The sequence below is a fragment of the Panthera onca genome, chromosome A2, assembly GCF_046562875.1.
Source record: "Panthera onca isolate mPanOnc1 chromosome A2, mPanOnc1 haplotype 2, whole genome shotgun sequence".
Taxonomy (NCBI): domain Eukaryota; kingdom Metazoa; phylum Chordata; class Mammalia; order Carnivora; family Felidae; genus Panthera; species Panthera onca.
In genome coordinates this window covers 113,744,268-113,765,560 of record NC_138340.1, presented here as the reverse complement: position 1 = coordinate 113,765,560, position 21,293 = coordinate 113,744,268, and the positions used below count along the sequence as shown (strand labels likewise).

Sequence of the window (21,293 nt, the reverse complement as noted above, 5' to 3'; positions counted from 1 at the left end):
TTTCTTGAACAATTTACTCTGTAACTGGTCTTGTTTGGCATAATAGCACAAATTTAACCGTTTCTCGATTCAGTTATTGTTATGAACACACAGATACTACACTACACTGAGTTGTAACATAAACATACCTTTACCTTTGGGCTCTCCTGTACAAGGCAACCTATAGAGCTAGCTCTAGATTACTAGATGTAAAAAGACTCTTTCTGGAGTCTTCTGCCAGTGAGCCAGGGGACTTCCCTTGCTGCCTAACCCCCCCGCCCCCACCAGCCCACGCCCCTCATTTGGCCGTATCATCTAATCTGGCCTGAGCTTGGAAATCTGATAAGTGAAGTTGTTACAATAATGTATTCATCATGTTAGTAAGGTTCTTTATGAGATCTGTAGGGCTCTCCCCGGAGGAAAAGACAACAGCTTTTGCTTACAGATTTTGTGGCATTTATGTGGCATACTCTGCTTCTTCTTAGTATTTCTGTGAGCTTAAATAGTATTTTAATTATGTGTTCGTTTTTAGCTCTTCCTACAATTTCCTAACATTTACTGCTTTAAAAACATTTAAGTAAAAAATGTCCTAAATCAAATTTTAATTTCCATAAATGTCTAGGGCAATGGCTACAAATTAACATGAAATCTGCATCGGTGTTCTCTGGCAGTATGTTCAGAGAAATGGTGACCAGATCTTATACCAGGAATTATGAAGAGTTGCCAATACGTTTTCTAGTGAGAAGCATTTACTTCCCAGTGTTCACCGTGATAAGAAGGTTGATACTTCAAATAATTTATTGCTGCTTTATAGTATACATAATTAAATGAAGAAACATGTTAAACTCAAGGGAATTTTTAATAGGTTACTTGCAATTGTTATTGCAGGCAACAACTTGTACATGATTTTATTTCCAAATCCACAAAAAACAAATTTTATACAAATCAGCACTGTAAAAATGTCAATTACAGCCCCAGAGGCTTTGCTGGCAGAATAATTGTCTAAATTCTAGGATATGGGAAACAGGTTTTTTTCTTGATTCATCTTTTTTTTTCATTTTCTTTTTTTTTTTTTTACAAAAAAAATTTACAAGTGAAATGTTACTACAAAACTTTTTATAAGGAATTTTTGCAAAACATTTACATTTTACCATCAACTATTTCTGTTTTAAAATCATTATGTAGATTTAATACCCTATGCTGCACATCAATTTATGTGGGATGACAACTTAGTGACATGCATAAAAAAACACCACAAGGCATTAAAATGAAGACTTAAATACAAATATTGTTGCAATAAAACAGTTATAAAATTGAAAAATAGGACCTAAACATCATGCTTATCTAAGTTTGACAAATTAACTTTTTCTCCTAGATTACACACTTTTATTACTGCTCTCATGAGAGTGTGATAAATAATGACTTAACATCAAGTTCTAATGTAATCAGCAACACATACACAAACCTAACCAAAGAAAGTATACTGTAAGAAAAAACTATTCTAACACTGGAGTTCTACTATGATAAATACATAGCTTTGCACTGATAATTACAATAAAGAAAAGTTTTGTAACGGTGGCAAAGGGAATGAACAGTGAAATGCCATTAAATATGACTCTACTGCACATCTGTGCCCTATTACTTATAACAGCTATATCCCACTGAGTCAAATAAAGGACATTGAAATTTACGATTCTTATAAGACAGAAAAGTGGATTCAGAATGGTATGCAGAACAGACTGTCAAAATAGTTCTCATTTCAGTGGTGAAATGTGCACCTGCTAACACAAATTAATGTATTTTATATGCTATAAAGCTATCCAGATTCAGTTTGTTAAATTTATAATAGGCCTCATTGTTGATTAAAAAATAACTTCCATTTCTGATGAGCATACACAGGTATGCATTAAAACCGGTTCATGGAATAACGGTGCAGAGAGCTCATACTTGGTATTAACAACAACGAAAAGTGTCACTTTGAGGAAACATGATTCGAACATTAGGAAAGTTTCTTTGCATAAAAAAATTTATAGCACTGATTGTGTAGCATAATGATAGATAAAATATATATTTGATGTTTCAGCTCCTATATAATAAAATTAAAATTCACACGACCAAATGCTCCTCTGTACCAAACAAAACAACAAACTGATTCTGATGTTTTAAAGCCAGATACATCAGTTGTTAAGAGTACATTAAATAAAATATACAAAACAATTTACAAAATCCAACTAAAATTTAAAGACTTTGTTACAAGTCTACAAAAGCTTTAAGAAACTTGAAATTTATAACCACAGTGTAAAAATTTTTTTTTCCTTTAATCTCAAAGCTTTTTTATACAAACTGAAAGCACAAAAGGCCTCCAGCTTTACAGAGCGCTACAAAGGGCTGGCCCGAAGTGTGCACAGTGTAAACAGTGATCGCTACAGTATTTCTCCTTCATCGAAAAGACAAGAAACACCACGATTCTGGAAGAGAATTCGCAGGAGTAGTACTTTTCCTGAAATAATAGAGAAATGCACAAGAAAACACGTACCTTTATTCAAACGGTCCCCAAACTAATAATGTTAATAAACCAGGCAGTTAAAAGTTTTAGTTTTCAAATGGTCAATTCCAATTCCATTATGTTTCCAGGTAAATACATTTTTAAAGTGAGAAATATCTTACTAATACTTAAACTGTTGGTATAATCCAAATTTGTTTCATAGGAGACTTTTGGCCACCTTTCCTAGAAGATCCTTGCATAAACAATAAAATATAATTTTTTTCCTTAGTCATTTATTTGAAAGTTATTCTGATTTTTAAAAAATAACGTGCTTCATAGTATCACATCATTATATATCTGTTAGGCTGTCTCTTTAGGGAAAATTCAGTTATTGGCATAACATAAAGATATTTCTATGTTATAAATTCGTAACCAGCCTTCTAACACAGTACTAGAAATAAAATGGGGTTGGCGAAATTTTAGTAGAGAGGAAAACGGAAATTGTAACGTAGTTAAAAGATAATTTTCTGCTGGCCTTACAAAAAAAAGTGTGATAATTCTTTCTTTGGCTACCAAGTCAAAGCATAAAGAATTCTGCACATTGTCAACATAACTCATATTTACAGAATATGAAACTACAGAATGATTTATACTCTAGGCAAATATTTCCAATATAAACATTTAAAATGAATTTTGTGGTTCAACCTAGGGTTAGGAATATCATCAATCCTAACTTCAAAACTTACATATGTTAGGTTGCCTCATTTTATTTTCCTGAAGCTATTATGAGTTTGTTTCAACCACCCTCCCCACCCCAGTATTTTCCTAAGGTTTCAATCTAAAATTTAACCTAAAGTTTAGCTCTAAGTTCCTCTTGTGTCTCCAAATGGAGAAAGTAATTGGACTTCACTGATTGTCTGCATACACACTACTATAATGTAGTGGTAATAAAGATCTGAGATGCATCTCAGATTACTTTTGTGGAACTTACCTAATTCAACTGTTGAAGAATTTCTAACATTTAGAAAAGACGGCCAAAACTATTTTCGGTTGATTTTCCAAAAAACAAGCTAAGGAAATAAAATATTATCCCTATCATCAGTTAACTGTTTTCTGTGCTATAGAAAAAAAACCTACATAAAATTATTACTGACTGAATTTATAACAAAGTACTTCCAAAGAAAACAAGTCCACTTAAGGTCCAGCCTGCAAACTACTGAGGTCTGTCTTTTTAAACATGTTAACACATGATGTTAAGAGAGGGGAAAATTCAGTTTAAAGATTATGTGATATATTTCCAAATGGCTACAACTTATAGTATGGAGGAAATACTTTTCTGTTACATCAGTATGCTTTTTGTATTTCTAAAAATTCAACACTTCACATGTTGACCCCAAATCTTGGAATATATAAAGAAGCCAAGAATGAAAACATGATTGATTTCCTACTCTGTAATCCACTTGACCAGCCCATTTCCAGATTTTCAAAGGTGTGTAAACTTAAGTGCAGCACTAGAGGTCTCTGTTATAAATAACTTTTCAGAATTCTTCCATGTTGGTTGAAACATTGGGAGTTGCTGGGTTTGAATCTTGAGAAATGGCTGCAACTGTGACAATTCTTGGGGAGCCAAGCACCTCTGTAACAGATGAGTCCAGTTCTCCCGAGGTAACAATGGCAAGAGCTGTCCCACCACCTTTCTTATTCTGGTGCGTTTTGACATGTTTGGAGAGATGATCACTCCGCATAAACCTTTTAGAACATTCCGGGCATTCAAACCTCTTTTCACCTAAACAAAAAAACAGTGAATGAAGTCACACATACTTTATTTAAATGAAATAATAATGTTAAATAATTTCTCTTCTGGTCATACTATACTTTTGTTTAACTTTTGACCAGATGCAAAATACTTTCATTCTGTTTTATTTTAAAATGCTATCAAACAAGCAACGCAGAACAGGAAAAAGAGCATGTGACTAGGAATCAATGAGTTGAGTTAAAGTCTTGGTTCTGCTAAGAACTGGAAGTAAAAGCTGAAGCCAGTTAAAGAGCCACTCTGTGCCTCAGTTTCCCCATTTACGAAATGAGGATTTCTTTTTTTTTTTTTTTTTTTGAATGTTAATTTATTTTGGGGAGCAGAGAGAGAGGACAGAGGATCCAAAGCAGGATCCGGACAGACAGTGAATCTGATGCAGGGCTCAAAATCCAGAACCGTGAGATCATGACCTGAGCTGAAGTTGGGTGCTCAACTGACTGAGCCACCCAGACCAGTTGAAAGTAGGAGGATTTCTAACAGAATCTCAAAAATCTCTTCCAGGTATAACAATATATAGTTCAAGGCTCATGTCTACTCTTTACTACCTACTGCCTCTGTTTTAATTATAATGCCTAGAGGCAGGGGCACCTGGATGGCTCAGCCGGTTGAGTGTCTGACTTTGGCTCAGGTCATGATCTCGCGGTTCCTGAGTTCAAGCCCCGCGTCGGGCTCTGTGCTGACAGCTCGGAGCCTGGAGCCTGCTTCATTCTGTGTCTCCCTCTCTCTGCCCCTCCCCCACTCATGATCTGTCCCTCTCTCTCAAAGATGAATAAACGTTAAAAAAAAAAATTAATAATGCCTGGAGGCAAAAAACTATCTTAGAACTACCTCAAATAAAATCAGTTAATAATTTAATAGTGCACTGAGTTTCTTCACAAGGCAAAAATGAGAGTAAGGTGAATACTGCGTTTCAAATTTAATAATTTGTACGTCTCACAGAATAAGGCTGTCAGGTTCTCGTATACAAAGTGACCCTGAAATATGCTCTCCTTAAGATGTAAGATAGCTCCACAGGAACTAACTACTTCTCTGTTTTTGAATAAAAACAAATTAAACGTTACCTTAAAAGAAAAAAGACATTTCACTTCTGTGCATAATGGATGGGGCACAAAAAAATGTGGTTAAGTGGTGTGTTGTCGTGTTCACAACAGATCAACTATTAGCTTCAGTCCTTTCCTCTAAGTTTGTTACTTAAGGGAAAGAAATGTTTTCCAAGTCTGACACTAGGACTTGAATAATAAGGAAATTCAGTTTGGCTGACTTCTTTACTTGGCCTTGCTTTTGACTTACCAACAGAAAATCTATAGGTTCAAGTCCATCCATATCAGCTAATTCCCCCACATCTTTGTGTTTGCTTCTATTTTCTAAAAAAATTACATTTGCAATATCTCATTTAAACTTTCTTTCAGTCTTGAAAAATTAAATGAAAGGATAAGTACATGGTTTAGACAAAATTCTCAAAAACATTTATTTTTCCTGAATGCTGATACATAGAAAAGGCCAAAAAATGATTAAATGAGGGTGTTCGGTTAAGATCAATCTTGAACTCCTCTATTTCAAGTCTCCCATTTACTTCAAAAGAAAAATTCATAATTTACAAATTTTAAAGCTTCAAGATCTTATTTCACATTTTCATTTTATAAATCTGTGAGCTGAGGCTCAGAAATTAATTAATCTTCTTGGGAAATCAAAGAACTTATTAGTATCACAGCAGGATTCAAGGCACTGTATTTCTAGTTTGGGTTTTTAATGCTACACCATCAAAGTGCAATTACAGTCCTCCGTTCTTTTATAACAACAATGGCCAGGAATAATCACAAGAAATCAGGTGGTGATGGCTTGAAGACACAAGATCATTTAGTAAGCCCTGAATCAAATGGGTGATCAACCTGTACACAGTAGTTGTTTAATAAGTCTTTGTTAGCTGTGGTGATGTTTGTGAACTCATTTTTCAACAAATATTTGTTCAGTATCCACAATGTGCCAAGCAACAGTGATACAAAAATGAACAAGTGAGAGTCTCTGACATTTTAAGATCCCATTATCTTAAGATAGTCATTTGCAACCACATGGAGCTATCAGTAACAATTAAGAAATACAAGTCCTAGATACTCTAGTGGCAAACTGTAAGATATGTGAGATATCATGGTGACAGCATTTGTATGAGGACCTTTTTAGTCTGTCTACTTCTAACTGGTGTGGGTGTCAATTAATTTTAAGCAATGAAAGTTGGCTAGAATCTCAAAGTAAGTTACGCTACGCAATTAAACTAACGTTAGGGAAATGACATTTTATTGTGCTATCCTTTTCCACAAAGAAGTGTTTTCTGTGGTGTCAATTTCTAAATTTCTTATTGTTGGCCAAAATTATCATTCCTCTTTATTGCAAGGAAGTCAGAGTTCCTGTACTAATGTAATACAGTATCTTCCTTATATTTATAATTACGTTATTTTATAATTATTCTTAGGAGATTAATACTTTTATAGTTAGTACAAATAAAAACTGAAACTTGATACTAGATTACTTAGGACGGGCAGGAATGGCTCCCAAAGGTGTCCATGCCCTAATCCCTTGGAACTTGTGAATATGTTTTATTACACGGCAAGGGATGTAACGAAGATAACAGAGGTTAATACGGGAAGATTATTCTGATTTAACTGAGCGGGCCCAATCTAATCACATGAGCTGTTAAAAGCTAAGTTTTCTTCAGGTGGAGTCAGAGTTGCAGAAGGAAAAATCAGAGAGATTAGAAATGAAAGGGATTTGACCTGCTATTGGTGAAGGGTGCCACATGGAAAGTATGAGAAAGAATGTGGACAGCCTCCAGGAGCAAACAAGAGCCCACAGCTGAAAGCCAGCAAGGAAACAAGGACCTGTGTCCTTCAAGAGCAAAAACAATTTGGTTGACAGTGTCAGTGAGTTTGGAAGCAGATTTTCTCCTACAGCTGTCAGTAAGGAATAGCCCAGCTGACACCTGAGTTTGACTTTGTGAGGCACTAAGTGGAGGACCCAGACCAAGCCTACTCAGACTTCTGACTTAAAGAAATTGTGATACAATAAATGTGTGTTCTTTTGAGCTGTTAAATTTGAGACAGTTTGTTATGGCAGCAATAGAAAACTAAGAGTTACTTAAGTCAGAACCTCGAAAAAAATTAAAGCATAATAAGGAAATAAATGATGGCTGATCTATATGGTTCAAAATCTGTAAAGTATCTTCATTACAGGTACCCAAAGCATGTTAAGGACAAATTCCAAATTTCATTTCTTTTTTATTAAACTTCATTTATTTTGAGGGAAGGAGAGAGAGAGAACGAGTGGGGCAGAGGGAGAGGGAGACAGAGAATCCCAAGTAGGTTTCGCACCTTGTCAGTGTGAAGTCAGTGCAGAACTTTAACTCACGAACTGTGAGATCATGATCTGAACCAAAAATCAAGGGTCAGATGCTAAACCAACTAAGCCACCCAGGTGTCCCCCAAATTTCATTTCTACCACAAAATATCAAGAACATAACTCAAACAATTTTGGTTTAACTGAGTATAGATAAAAGAATTGCTTCTTTTACCTAGGTTATTAAGAGAAGGCCATGTTGTATTACATGATTGTTAAAATATGGTAGTCTTTTAAAAGGATTTAAGTAGAAGATTCATATTTAGAAACTACATTAGATTACTTCTTAGCATAATATTCTCAACAGTAATCTCTCTCAGAAAAAAACCTGATTGTCAAATGGAATCACAGATGTGAACGAATGCAATAAATCAGCTCTTTTAAGCTTTATTTATTTGAAGTACCATCAAGAGCCAATTATCTTGCTATCATAGTTCTGCCTTTCATCTGTTTTCAACATGTTACCCTCAAATCTAAGCTAATATAATGCATAAAACATACTTTGTGAATTAATGTTATTTCTAAATTTGTCATTTGATAATATATTTAGAAATTAAAATTAGTTTTTTAGGGGCGTCTGGGTGGCTCAGTCGGCTAAGCAACCAACTCCTGATTTTGGCTCAGGTTATAACCTCACAGTTCATGGGTTTGAGCCCTGTATTGGGCTCCACACTGACAATGTGGAGCCTGCTTGGGATTCTTTCTTTCCCTCTCTCTCTCTCACTCTGTCTGTCCCTCTGGAGCATGCTCACTCACTCTCTCTCAGACTAAACTTGAAAAAAAATAAATTAATTTTTTATATTTAGATTAAAATTAATTTCAGGAACCAAGTGACTGTATTAGTTTCCCTGGGCTTTTGTAAGAAAGCCCATACAAACTGGGTAGCTCCAAATGACAGGTATCTATTCTCTCAAGTTCTGGATGCCAGAAGTCGAAAATGAAGGTGTCAGTAGGGCAATGCTCCCACCAAAGGCTCTAGAGAAGAATTTTTTCTTGCCTTATCCCAGCTTTGGTGACTTCTGGGAATCCTTGGAATTCACTGGCTTGTAGCTGCATCTCTCTAATCTCTCCCTCTGTCTTCACGTGGGAAGTGTCTCTGTGTCGTCTTCCCTTCTTACAAAGACATTACTCAGTAATTGGATTTAGGGTCCACTAGGTCCTAAATCTTAGTCACTGTGTGTAGTATGACCTCATCTTTATTTAATCTGCAAAAAAACCTATTTCCAAATAAGGTCACATTCACCAGAGATTAGGACTTGAACATATCCCTCTGAGACACACAATTTAACACACGACGGGGACATTTTTAAATGTCTGGCATTTGTTATAACTAAGTAAAAAACATACCCCTTTGCTCATGAATAACTTTTATCAAATATCCATGTGTAGCATATACAGTTTGACCCTTGAAAAACAGAGGGGTTAGGAGCACCGACCCCCATACCTGCACAAATGAAAATTTGTGTGTAACTTTTCACTGCCCCAAATTTAACTACTAATAGCCTATTGTTGATCAGATGCCTTACCAATAGCATAAATAATCAATTAACACATATTTTGTGTTAAAAATATTATATACCGTATTCTAACAATAAAGTAAACTAGAGGGACGCCTGGGTGGCTCAGTCAGTTAAGCATCTGATTTCAGCTCAGGTCATGATCTCACGGTTCATGAGTTCAAGCCCAGCATTGGGTTCTGTGCTGACAGCTCAGACCCTGGTGCCTGCTTCAGATTCTGTGTTTCCCTCTCTTTCTGCCTCTCCCCCACTCATGTTGTCTCTCTCTCTCTTAAAAATAAATAAACATTAAAAAATTTAAAAAGTAAACTAGAAGAAAGAAAACATTATGAAGAATATCATAAGGAAGAGAAAAAGATATTTATAGTACTTTACAGTATTTATATATATAAAAAAAAAATCCACATATAAGTGGACCTGAGCAGGTCAAAACTGTGCTGTTCAAGGGTCAACCATACACAATTTCTTAGTAACAATAACACCATTTATTTACAACCCACATTAAATAAACAATTTTTCAATTTTTTTCTAAGAAGCCTAGTTATTCAAACTGGGAGGCCTGTTGGCCCCTGTAACCCTCACCTCCAACACCTTTATAACCTATTGGTCCCTCCGGATACTCTTTTTTACCTACCCAGCCTAGAATATCTAAATGAATCTTTCATGAGTACCTTCATTTCTCCTCTGTCATTACCTGTAGATAAAAGTAAATTAAAAGGGGAAGGAAAAATAATTTCAGGTAAGTCATGTGGCTTACATCTTCCCAAATTAGAGAAACTAGGAGTAAAGGGAAGTTGAGTATGAAGGACAATGGAAATAAGACTCAAAAAGACTGAGATGATGATTACTATTATTAAGATTTTATTGTTAAGTAATCTCTACACTCAACACAAGGCTTAAACTCACAACCTGAGACCAAGTCACACGCTTCACCGGTCGAGACAGCCAGGCGCTCCAAGTAGATTTAGATAATTATTAAAATAATGTGGAAGCTGGGGCATCTGGGTGCCTTAAGTCGGTTAAGCATCTGACTTCTACTCAGGTCACGATCTCACGGTTTGGTTTCTGAGTTTAAGACCTGCATCGGACTCTGATGTCAGCACAGAGCCTTCTTTGGATCCTCTGTCTCCCTCTCTGCTCCTCCCCTGCTCGCACGTGCTCACTCTCTCAAAAATAAGTAAACATTAAAAAAAAAAAAAAAGTGGAATCTGACCCCCAAAAATAGGCTTGCAAGGCTGTTCTGAGTGATGGGCTGAGACTTGAGACTTATAAGGACATCAATTTGCATTATGAGTAAGTTTTCATTTCTTCACTCAGCAATTATCTATTTGAATATAGGAATCATATGGTCAATTTTATCACAAATGCTTTTTTAAAGCAATCTTATCTACTCTAATAGTTTTAACTGTGATCCATAAATGAACAATGACCTCAAGATCCAGATTTCTAAACCCAACTGGGAATTCAACATCTCTGAGATATGCCATTTACATCATTTAAAATATCACAAAATTCATCATTGTTTATTAAAGAAAAATGGCTGAATCTTGATTAGAATAGCAAATTTTATGGTATTTTAACTTCCCTAATTCCATCTTAAACTCCCCAGAAGGCCCACTAGCTACCAGAGGGAGAAGAGAGCTGGAACTCTTTCAAAACCTCATTTCCAAGGAATTGCCTTATGTGACCTGTCTAATCTGTCTAGTGGTTCTTTGGAGGGCTTCACTTGAAAACTATTGTACTGAACCTGACCTGGAGGCAGTCCAATGTGAAAAGTCTTTTCAGGGCCAGAAAGGAACAGGTGTTTGTCTAAACAATTGCAGGTTAAGAGTTTTAACTTCATGGATGCCCTAGGCAATGGATTAACACTTGGGACAAACAGAAAGACTGAACAAAAAGCTTAAAAGGAGGAGCTGGGAGATAAAATACCCATAGTGGCTTTGAAAAAAAGCTCTGTCATTTCCTTGGAATCTAGATGGCCACATATATACTTTAAAGCGTGAGCCTGGGGGCACCTGGGTGGCTTAGGTTGAGGGTCTGACTCTTGATTTCGGCTCAAGTCATGGTCCTCAGGTTGTGGGATCGAGCCCTGTGGTGTCCTCTATATGGAGTGTGAAGCCTGCTTGAGATTCTCTCTTCTTCTGCCGCCCTCCCCAGCTTACACACTCTCTCTAAAATAAAAAATGAAATGAAATGAAAATGGAAATGAAAGCTGTGAGCCTGCTCAGGAAAAGCCTGAGAAGGCCCAAACTCTCATGTGTGCTTAACTTTTGAGGCTCTGCATAAGCAGAAAGGGAAGGCTAAAACAGAGTCGTCAACTGTCTGGGTGAGTATTGAAGGGCACTCCAACATACACACAAAGAGTGAGAGATTTATTGTTCCAAGATATATAAAGAGAGAATATATGCAGAAAGGATAACTGAAAACTTCCCACATCTAATGAAAAACATTAATGTACACATGTAAGAAACTCAATAAGCTCCAAATAGGTTAAATGGAAAGAGATTACCAGTTAGACATATCACAAACTGCTTAAAGTCAAAAACAAAGAGAATCTACAAAGTAGCAAGAGAAGTGATGCATTACCTACAAAGGATTGTCAAATAATAGCAGCTGATTTTTTTTTTTTTATCAGAGCTCATAGAGGCCAGAAAGCACTGAGATGATACAAGGAAAGTCCTGTCAAACAAGAATTCTATATACAGCAAAACTATTTTTCAAAAATGAGAAATTCAGATATTCCCAGATTAATAAAAACTTGAAGAATTTATTGCTAGTAGATTGGTACACCTAGATTATTGTAATATGTGAACTGTAATCCCCAAAGCAGGCAATCACTAAGAAAATAGTATATTAACATTATTATAAAGAAATGACATTAAAATAATACACAAGGTCTATTTAACACCAAATGCCAATAACAGAGGAATACAGGAACAAAAAAGAACCATACAGAAAACAAATACCAAAATGGTGGAAGCCCTCATCAGTAATTCCATCAAATGAATGTATTAATGCTCCAATTAAAAGGCAGAGGTTGCCAGAATAAATTAAAGAAAAACATGATCCAACTATTATGCTGTCTAAAAGAGGCTCACTTTAAACTCAAGCATGAATGGGCTAAAAGTAAAAGGATGGAAAAAAGATATAACATGCAAACGAGAGCTGAAATAGTTGTTTTAACAGACCAATATGATAAAAATAGTAACTACAAACAAGGACACTTTATGATAAAAGACTCATTCCCATCAAGAAGATATAGCAATCATACATATACATGCACATAACAATAGAGCCCTGAAGCATAAGAAACAAAACTGAGAGAAGTGAAGGGAGGTAGAAAATTCTACAATATACTTATTCTTCTCCTGTATTCTCCATTTCATTTGGTAGCAGTTATCACTGGTACCAATTATCTCTTTTCTCACATTTAATAATCACCATGTCCTGTCAATTTTACTACACAAACATTTCCTGGAATGGGTCCCTATATATTGTTACAACTTCTGTTTTACTTAGGATCTTAACAATTGTCTTTGATAATTGGTCTCAATATTACTCCCTGTGAATTTATTCTCCATACAAATACCAAATGGTCTAAAATAAAAAGATGACTACCTGATTAACTGCTGGAAACTTTCAGTGGTTTCCTATTTCCTATGGCTGTGGAAAAAAAAATTAAATAGTATATAACATCCTACAGTAACTGGACTCTGCCAACCTTTTTTGTTTAATCTATTGTCACAAATATTATGGTTCCCAAACACTGAACTGTTTATAGGTCTTGACATATGCTACTTTCTTTTTTTGTATGAATTGGATCCTAGATCAGGATAACAATTTTTTAATTTTGCTTCACCTACTAGCCATGAACTTTGGGCAACTTCTCTATCCAATTCTTAGTTTCTTCATTTAAAACTAGGAATAACAGAGATACCTATTTTATGTTATTGCTCAAAGGATTAAATTAGAAAATGAATGCAAAAAAGCATTTAGAAAAATCCCTGCACACTGAAAGGACCCAGAAATTTTAGTCTCAATTTGTTTACTACTCCCATGGCTTATTCTTATTAATCATGAATCTCTCAACTTGGCTCAAGGAACTAAGTTTGGGCCTTAGTAAAGAAATCAATCAACCTCCTAAGACTTCAGGTTAGTCCTTATTTATAAAATGACAGGGTTGCACATAATCATTTTTAGAAGTTCCTCTGGCTCAAATATTATCCTTGGAAGAGTTAAGAGAAGTGTATGATATTGAAGCATATGTATGAAGCATATGAAAATGGCTTTGGATTCTTAAAAAAAAAAAAATCTCCCTTTTTACAATTTAATTTCTCAAAGATAAGACTTTGTCTCACACTTTAAAAACTTTGTTTTAATTTATATACAGTAAAATTATTCTTGGTACATAGCTCTGTGAAATTTGACAAATGTATTAAATCATTTAGTCATCAACAAAGTAAACATATGGAAGAGTTGCTATCACTTTCAAAAATTCCTTCACAAAGCCTTTCTATAGTTAAATTCTCTTTTTCACCCTTATACCCTAGAAAACAATAATCTGTTCTCTGTCTCTATAGTTTTTACTTTTCCATAATGTCATATAAATGAAGTCATATAATAGGTAGGCTTTTGATGCTAGGATCATTCACTTAACATAATGCATCTGAATTTTACCCCTGTGGTTGTGTATATTAATAATGCATTCCTCTGTGTTGAAGAGTGGTACTCTCTTGTATAGATATGTGTTGGTTCACAAATTGGCCCTTTACACAAAGGGCAAGAAGAAACCAAAAGAGGCAGACCATTCCACATTGGTAGGTGCAAGTTTTAACTTACAAGAAAGGGAACTTACTTATGAGGCTTGTTTTGGATAGCCTTCAGATGAATAGATCTCTGTACCCACTTGCCAAATCTTAAAAGTTTACACAGAAGTCTTAACTGGGTTCAGTGACATACACTGTCCAGATGGTTTCAACACCGCTCTCTCTCAAGGCTACATCCTTAGAATAGCTCCCAATGTGGGAAGAGTGGGCACAATGTATATTACAAGGACACGGGAGGGAGGTGAGAAGCCTCTGATTACACAGGTTCAGCTTGCAGGTCAACCAGCAGTCAAGTCCTCTCAATTGCCTCTTCCAACAATATAACACAGTTTTTTATCCATTTACCAGTTGAATATTTGGATTATTTCCAATTTAAGGTGATTATAAATAAAATCTGCTACACATATATACATAGCTTTTTGTGTGAACATAGTTTTTATTTCTTTGGGGTGAATACTCAAGAGTAGATTGCTAGGTCATATTTGCTAAATATATGTTTAACTTTATAGGAAAATTCCAAAATGTTTCCAAAGATGCTGTACCATTTTGCATTTCCAATGGCTTGGCATTCTTGCCAATGGTTCTAATTGTCAGGATTTTGGTGTCCTTGTCTTTAATTTTAGCCATGTTAACAGAAGTGTGCTGGTATTTTGTTGCAATTTTAATTTGCATTCCTCAAATAACAGGTGATGTGGAATATTTTCATGTGCTTTTCACATGTATATCTTCTTTGGTGAAATGTCCAAATCCTTTGCCCATTTTTAAAAACTGGGTTTTTTGTTTACAAATTGTTGAGGTGTGAGAATTCCTTATATATTCTAGATGAAAGTACATGTCAGATATGTTTTTTTTTTCCAAATATTTTCTCAGTGTGTGTCTCGTGTTTTCATTTTCTTAACAAAATGTTTAACAGAGCAAAAGTTTTTGTCTTTATCAAGTCCAATTTATCAGTTCTTTTATGGATTGTACTTTTGGTGTTGTATTAAAAACACATTTATTTGTATGAACAGACTTTTTTATAGATACCAGGGTTTTTCTAAATAGACAACCAGGGTGTCTGCAAATAAAGACACTTAATTCTTTCATTACAATCTATATGTCTTTTCCTGCTTTAGTGTACTGGGTAGGACTTCCAGTACAATGGTGAAGAAGATTGATTAAAAAAAAAAAAAAAAGAAAAAGAAAAAGCAGACATCTCTGCCTTGTTCCTTATCCTATGGGTATTAGGTCCTCCATCATTAAGTAAAAACTTAACTATAAGTTTTTAACAAATACCCCTTACCTGGTTAAGGATATAACCTTTAATTCTTAAGTTTGCTGAGAGTTCTTATCAAACCAAATGCAGATTTTCCCAAATGCTTTTGGTGTATGTATTTAAGTAATCATATGATTTTTTTTCTTTCTCTTGTTAATATGGTAAATTACATTGACTGATTTTGGAATGTTCAATCAGCTTTCATTCTTGGAATAAACACAACTGACTCATGATATATTAGTCTTTTTAATATATTACTAGACGTGGTTTAATATTTTGTTGAGGATTTTGACATTTGTATTTATGAGGATACTGGTCTGTTAAGTTTTTTTCTTCTTCACTAGTAATGTCTTTCTCTGGTTTTAGTATCAAGTTAATGAAGGCCTCATAAAATACTTAAGTGTTCCCTCATTTATTTTCTAAAAATGACTGCAGAATTGGTATCATTAATTGCTTAATATAGTAGAATTTGCCAATAAGGTTTTCTTTCTGAGCCTACAGTTTTGTCAAAAGTTTTTAGTTAAAATTCAATTTCTTTAATACATATGGTGCTATTCATATTATTTATTTCTTCTTGAGCAAGTATTGATCACTTGTGTGTCTTTTAAGGAGTTGATCCATTTCATCTTAGTCATCTAATTCAGAGTGTAGAATTATTCATAGCATTCCTTTACTTTTATATTGTCTGTAGGAGCTCTAATAATATCTCCCTTTTCCATTCCTGGCATTGATAAATTTTCTTGGCCAATCTGGCTAGACTTCTCAATTCTACCTTTTCAAAGAAAACTTAGCTTTGGTTTGAATGATCTTTATTAATTTTTCTATTTTCAATTTTATTTGTCCTCTTTATTGCTTCGTAACTTCCTGTTTTGGGTTTGATTCATTTGTTTTCTAGTTCTTTAAGGTACAAGCTCATTCTATTTAAGAATTATTGACTTAAAACCTTTCTTTGTTACTAATAAAAACATTCAATGCCATAAATTCCTTCCAAGTACTATTTTACCTACATCCCACAAATTTTGATATGTATTTTCATTCAACTGAAAATATTTTGTAGTATCCCTTGAGATATCCTCTTGACCCACAGGGTTAGTCAGAAACGTCTTGGTTAGTTTCCAAAATTTGAAGGTTTCCCAGGTATTTTTGTTACTGACTTACAGTTTAATTCTATTATGATCTGAGAACATACTTTGTGTGATTTCTATTCTTTTAATTTGTTAAGGTGTATATCATGGCAAAGAACATAATTTATCTTCAAGAATGCTCCATGTACTCATATATAAAATATTCTGTTGCAATTGGCTAAAGTGTTCTATGAATGTCAGTTAGTGCAATTTGACTGATAATGTTCTATATCCTTTCTACTTTTCTGTCTACTTGTAACAATTACTAAGAAAAGAGTGTCAACTCTACAAGACTAATTGTGGATTGGTCTATTTTTCCTTTTAGTTCCATCAGTTCTTGCTTCATACATTTTAGAGCTCTGTTGTTAAGTGCCTATTGTATTTAGAATTGTTATGCCTATGTGGAAAGTGAGCCATTCCATCATTAAGAAATGTCTTGTCATATCCAGTAATTTTCATTGTTCTATGAAGTCTATTTTGTATTATACATAATTATTGATTATATTTAAGTCTATCATTTTGGTATCTGTTTTCCATTTTTGTCCTGTTTTTCACTTTTGTTTTTCCCTTCTCTCCTTTCTTTTGGGTTGAGTATTATTTAGCATTCTATTTTAATTTATTCTCCTTACCCCCCCCCCAAATCTCTGTATTTTTAGCAGCCGATAAAAGGGATTACAATATGCATATCTAACTTTTCATAACACATATACCAACTTCTAGATTTTCACAGTAAAACAAAGAAGTTTCAACCATATAGACTCTTTACCCTCTCCACTTTACACTGTATTTACCACATATATTACATTCACATACAATGAAATATACCTGTATTAAGATTTTTATTTTAAACAAACATTTTTTAAAAATTTAAGCAGAGGAATAACAGTCTGCTATATTTACCCAAGTATTTACCATTTATTTTGCTTTTTTTTTTTTTTAAATTAAATTTCTCTGGTATGATTTCCTTTCAGCCTAAAAAACTTTTAGCATTTTTTTTGAGTAGATAAATATCATAAATATTTAGCAGATAAAGATCATAAAATGTCATAAAACATGACAACAAATTCGTAGATTTTCTTCATCTGAAAATCCCTTTGTTTTGCCTTTCTTATTGAGGATACTTTCACTGGATATAAAATGCTGAGTTGGCAATTCTTTTCTTTTTCTGGCCTCCATATTCTCTGAAGAGAAATTATTCATCGTTCAAATTTCTGTTCTTCTATACACAATGTGTCATTTTTTCAGACTCCTTTCCAGATTTTTTCTTTACCTTTGATTTTTAGCAAATTGATTATCATGTATCTGGGCATGATTTCTTGTCAATTCCTGTTTGGAATTCAACAAGCATCTTAAATCTATAATTTACACCTAATAATGGCTGAAGTCCCAGTTCGTTATTTTGTCAAAGATTTTTCTACATCACACTTTTCCTCCTCTCCTTCTGGAACTCCAATGACAACCAACTTTGTAAGTTCCACAAGTCCCTGAGACCTAGTTCATGTTTTTCCCCTGATCTTTTTTCTTTTCTGTTCTTTACACTGTATAATTTCTAGTGAACTATCTTCAACTTCAGTGACTCTTCTCTGTTATCTCTATTTGCTGTTGAGCACATATAATGAATTTTTAACTTTGCATAATGCATTTTTTTTTTTCAGTTCCAAAATTACCATTTAGTTCTTTTTTAGAGTTTCAATTTTGCTTCTGAAAACTTCTGCCTTTCTTTTTATTTCAAACATGTCTACCTTTAGTCCACGAATGATGGTTATAATAGCTGCTTTAAAGTCACTGATAATTCCAACACGTGGATCATCTTGACACAGTCACAAAGTCACAAAGTCACAAAGTCAACTTTACTTGAGTCACAGTATGTTGAATAATTTTCGGTTGTATCCCAGACATTTTGGGTATTATGTTGTGGTGACTTTGCATCCTGTTAAAGAATCCTCTGGGGAATGTTAAGTTTTTGTTTTTGTTTTAGTAGGCAACTGACCTATCTGGTTTCAGACTAGTTCTATCTTGCCCTCTTTACGGGTTCCCATATTAAATCATTTTCAAAGACTTTGTTATGTTTAGGTCTGCTCAGCACATTCTGGCAATCAGGTAGTGGTTTATAAGACAGTTCACTTCTTGAAGCATTTGTTATGGTTCTTTGGGTCTATTCTGTGCATGTGCAGCTCACGGGTGAGCCCAGAATTTATTCTGTTCCATACATGAAATTAGGGAATCACCTTTCACAGATCTCTCCAAAATTTCCCTCATACTTTCCAACTGATATCCCTTCTTCTTGGTTCCTCCTGCCAGAAAGCCAGAATTCTTGAGGCATCCTACACCATTCTGTACATACACAATAGTGTCAGGGCCTTCAGATTAAAACAGCAATGGAGTAAAATAATAGTGACCCTCCTCATATTCAATAGAAACCAAGGGCCCCATTTCTGGGTTTCTTTGGACAGAGATGGCAGGTATTTTCTCAGTTTTTCAGGTCTCTGCTGCCACTACTGCAGCACAACCTACAAACAGAGTTGGCCTCAGGGTAGAGAGGCCTCTCTTCTCAGTTCTCAGGCTGGATGTATATGGTGTTTGCTATGTATTACAGCTATTCAGTGCCCACAGGGTCATTGCTAGGAGACAAAGGAGGAAAAATTCCTGTGAAACTCACTTGTGTTATGCAATGCTATATAAGTTTTGATTTTATCAAATTTCTGCAGACTAGAATACAGACTATTAAGGAAGAAGATATATCTAGAAGAGAGCCCATCTGTCTTCTATAGAATTGTGTAGAAATATTGGACTCAAAACAGTGAGAGGGAAACATGGAACATAAAAGAGTAAATTAAAGTCTGTACATGGATCATTAATCCTACTATCAAAAAATTGGGTCAAAACATTTGATGATTTTTATCTACAGAAATGTGCCCCCATAAATGACTCTTAAATATAGAGAACAAACAGAGGGTTGCTGGAGGGGTTGTAGGAGGAGGCAAATGGTCTAAATGGGTAAAAAGGGCATCCTAAATTCATTGTTGCACCATATGCTAACTAACTTGGATGTAAATTAAACAATAAATTAAAAAAAAAAAAAAAGAAAAAGAAATGTTGCCCCACAGTACATTACAGTATTTTGGTAATTAGGTATCTTGCATTATAACACAGTATCCCTGCCCAGTTGCCTAAAATGAAAGCCACCAGTTCATAAAACTTCCTTAATCCTTCACTCCAACATAGTTACCAATCACCATCATCAACTTGAATAAAGGCCAAGGACCACTGGACAATTCAGGAAAGCCTATAACATGGGAAAAAGCAAGGTACAGACAAAAAAAAAAAAAAAAAAAAAAAAATTACCTTGGAGGAAACATAAATATTAAAAAAAATACTTAGCTGGAAAACTCAGATTTTCAGCAAACTCCTGCATCCATACAATGAGAAGAGTATGCTACAAAAAAGAAACAGTAGAAAAGCACTCTTGGAAGAAAAAAAATCACAAGACATATCTGAGTATAAACTTAAGAAATCACACAGGAAATTAAAAGGTAAAAAAAAAAGCTGTAAGATGTTAAAAAAAAAATCAATGTAGAGGCATCCCACTTAGACAAAGTAAGACTGCAAAAAGAATAGAGAATAAAAAAGGGAAAATGAGAGAAAAGGTAGAAAGGGGATGAAGGTGAACCCTGAGTGGAAAAGTCCAACAGGTTTGCACAATAAATGAAAAACTATGCAAACATACATAATTATGCAATTAAAAAAACAAAGATTAAAAGAGGCTCTTGCAGTTAAAAAAACAAGACAAAACAAAAGAATGGGGGCATGTCAAAAAGGATAGAGGCAGCAATCTAAAACAACTTCCAACTGGCCAAAGATGGAACAATGTGAGCCAGAAAATAATGACAATATTGTATTATAACCCACAAAATAAAATAAATACTCATGAGTCCATGCTGGATTACAAATAAACAAATAATTGGGGAAGAAGGTATAAATCTTCCTTGTATAAGAATCAAAACTAAAAACTGGAGAAGCAAAAAAGGGAAATAAAAAATGACCTTTAACACAATAAAGTAATTGCTGCAGGCAAGAAACAATGAGGAATACTAAAAGGGAAACAGGATTTTCTTTACAGAGAAACAGGATAATTGCATAGACTTGAAGAATACGACCTTCCCCCTGCCCTACCCCCTCTCGAGAAATATTTACTAATTACAGTGGTTGTTTTACAGTACATCCAAAAATTCTTTGTCACTCGTCCCTCCAAGAGGTAGAGTTTACTTCACCGCCCCTTTAGTATAGACCAGACTTAGTAACTTGCTTCCAATAAACAGTGTATGGAAAGAAGAAACAACTTCACAGTGGAGCTACCTGGCACACAAGATCTTAACCAATTCACCAACAATAAGATACACGGACATCGTGTACTTCCTGATGCAATGCGATGAAGAAGGGCAATGATACCTGTGATATTCTTCCCAACAACAATTCGTAACCTCACTCTAATCATGAGAAAATACCAGACAAACACAAATTGAGGGATATTCTACAAAATACCTAACTTTCAAAAGTGTCAAGGTGAGCCAAAAAAAAAAAAAAGTACATCAATAAAAAAAAGAGTAAGGAAATTTCAGATTACAGGAGACTAAAGAGCCACGACAAATAAATAGAATGTGGTGTTATGGATTGAATCCAGGAACAGAAAAGGTATCATTTGTGGAAAAGTCTGTAATTTAATTACTAGTATTATACCAATATCAACTTCTTAGTCTTCATAAATTACAGGAATATGGAAGAGGTTAGCATTAGAGGAAGCTGGGTGAAAGGGATGTAAGAACTCTCTATGCTATCTTCACAACTTCTTCTGTAAAACTATTTCAGGGTAAAAATTATAAGTAAATAAGAAAACAAGCTTTTAAAAG

The 21,293-nt window shown here is 34.5% G+C and overlaps 1 protein-coding gene across 4 annotated transcripts in view; it reads right to left on the bottom strand.

Moving 5' to 3' along the window:
- Window positions 1-819: 819 nt before the first annotated feature.
- Window positions 820-21,293, bottom strand: part of SP4 (Sp4 transcription factor) — an 82,374-nt gene continuing 61,900 nt past the window's right edge. For 2 of the 4 annotated variants that reach the window (XM_060632675.3, XM_060632673.3), the window contains one exon: window positions 820-4,250. In XM_060632675.3, coding sequence (XP_060488658.1) covers window positions 3,948-4,250 — 303 coding nt within the window. In that variant the 3' untranslated portion in view covers window positions 820-3,947. Of the gene's footprint in view, window positions 4,251-4,551; window positions 19,673-21,293 lie in introns of those variants that run through there. The other 2 variants (XM_060632676.3, XM_060632674.3) reach the window with 1 other exon arrangement.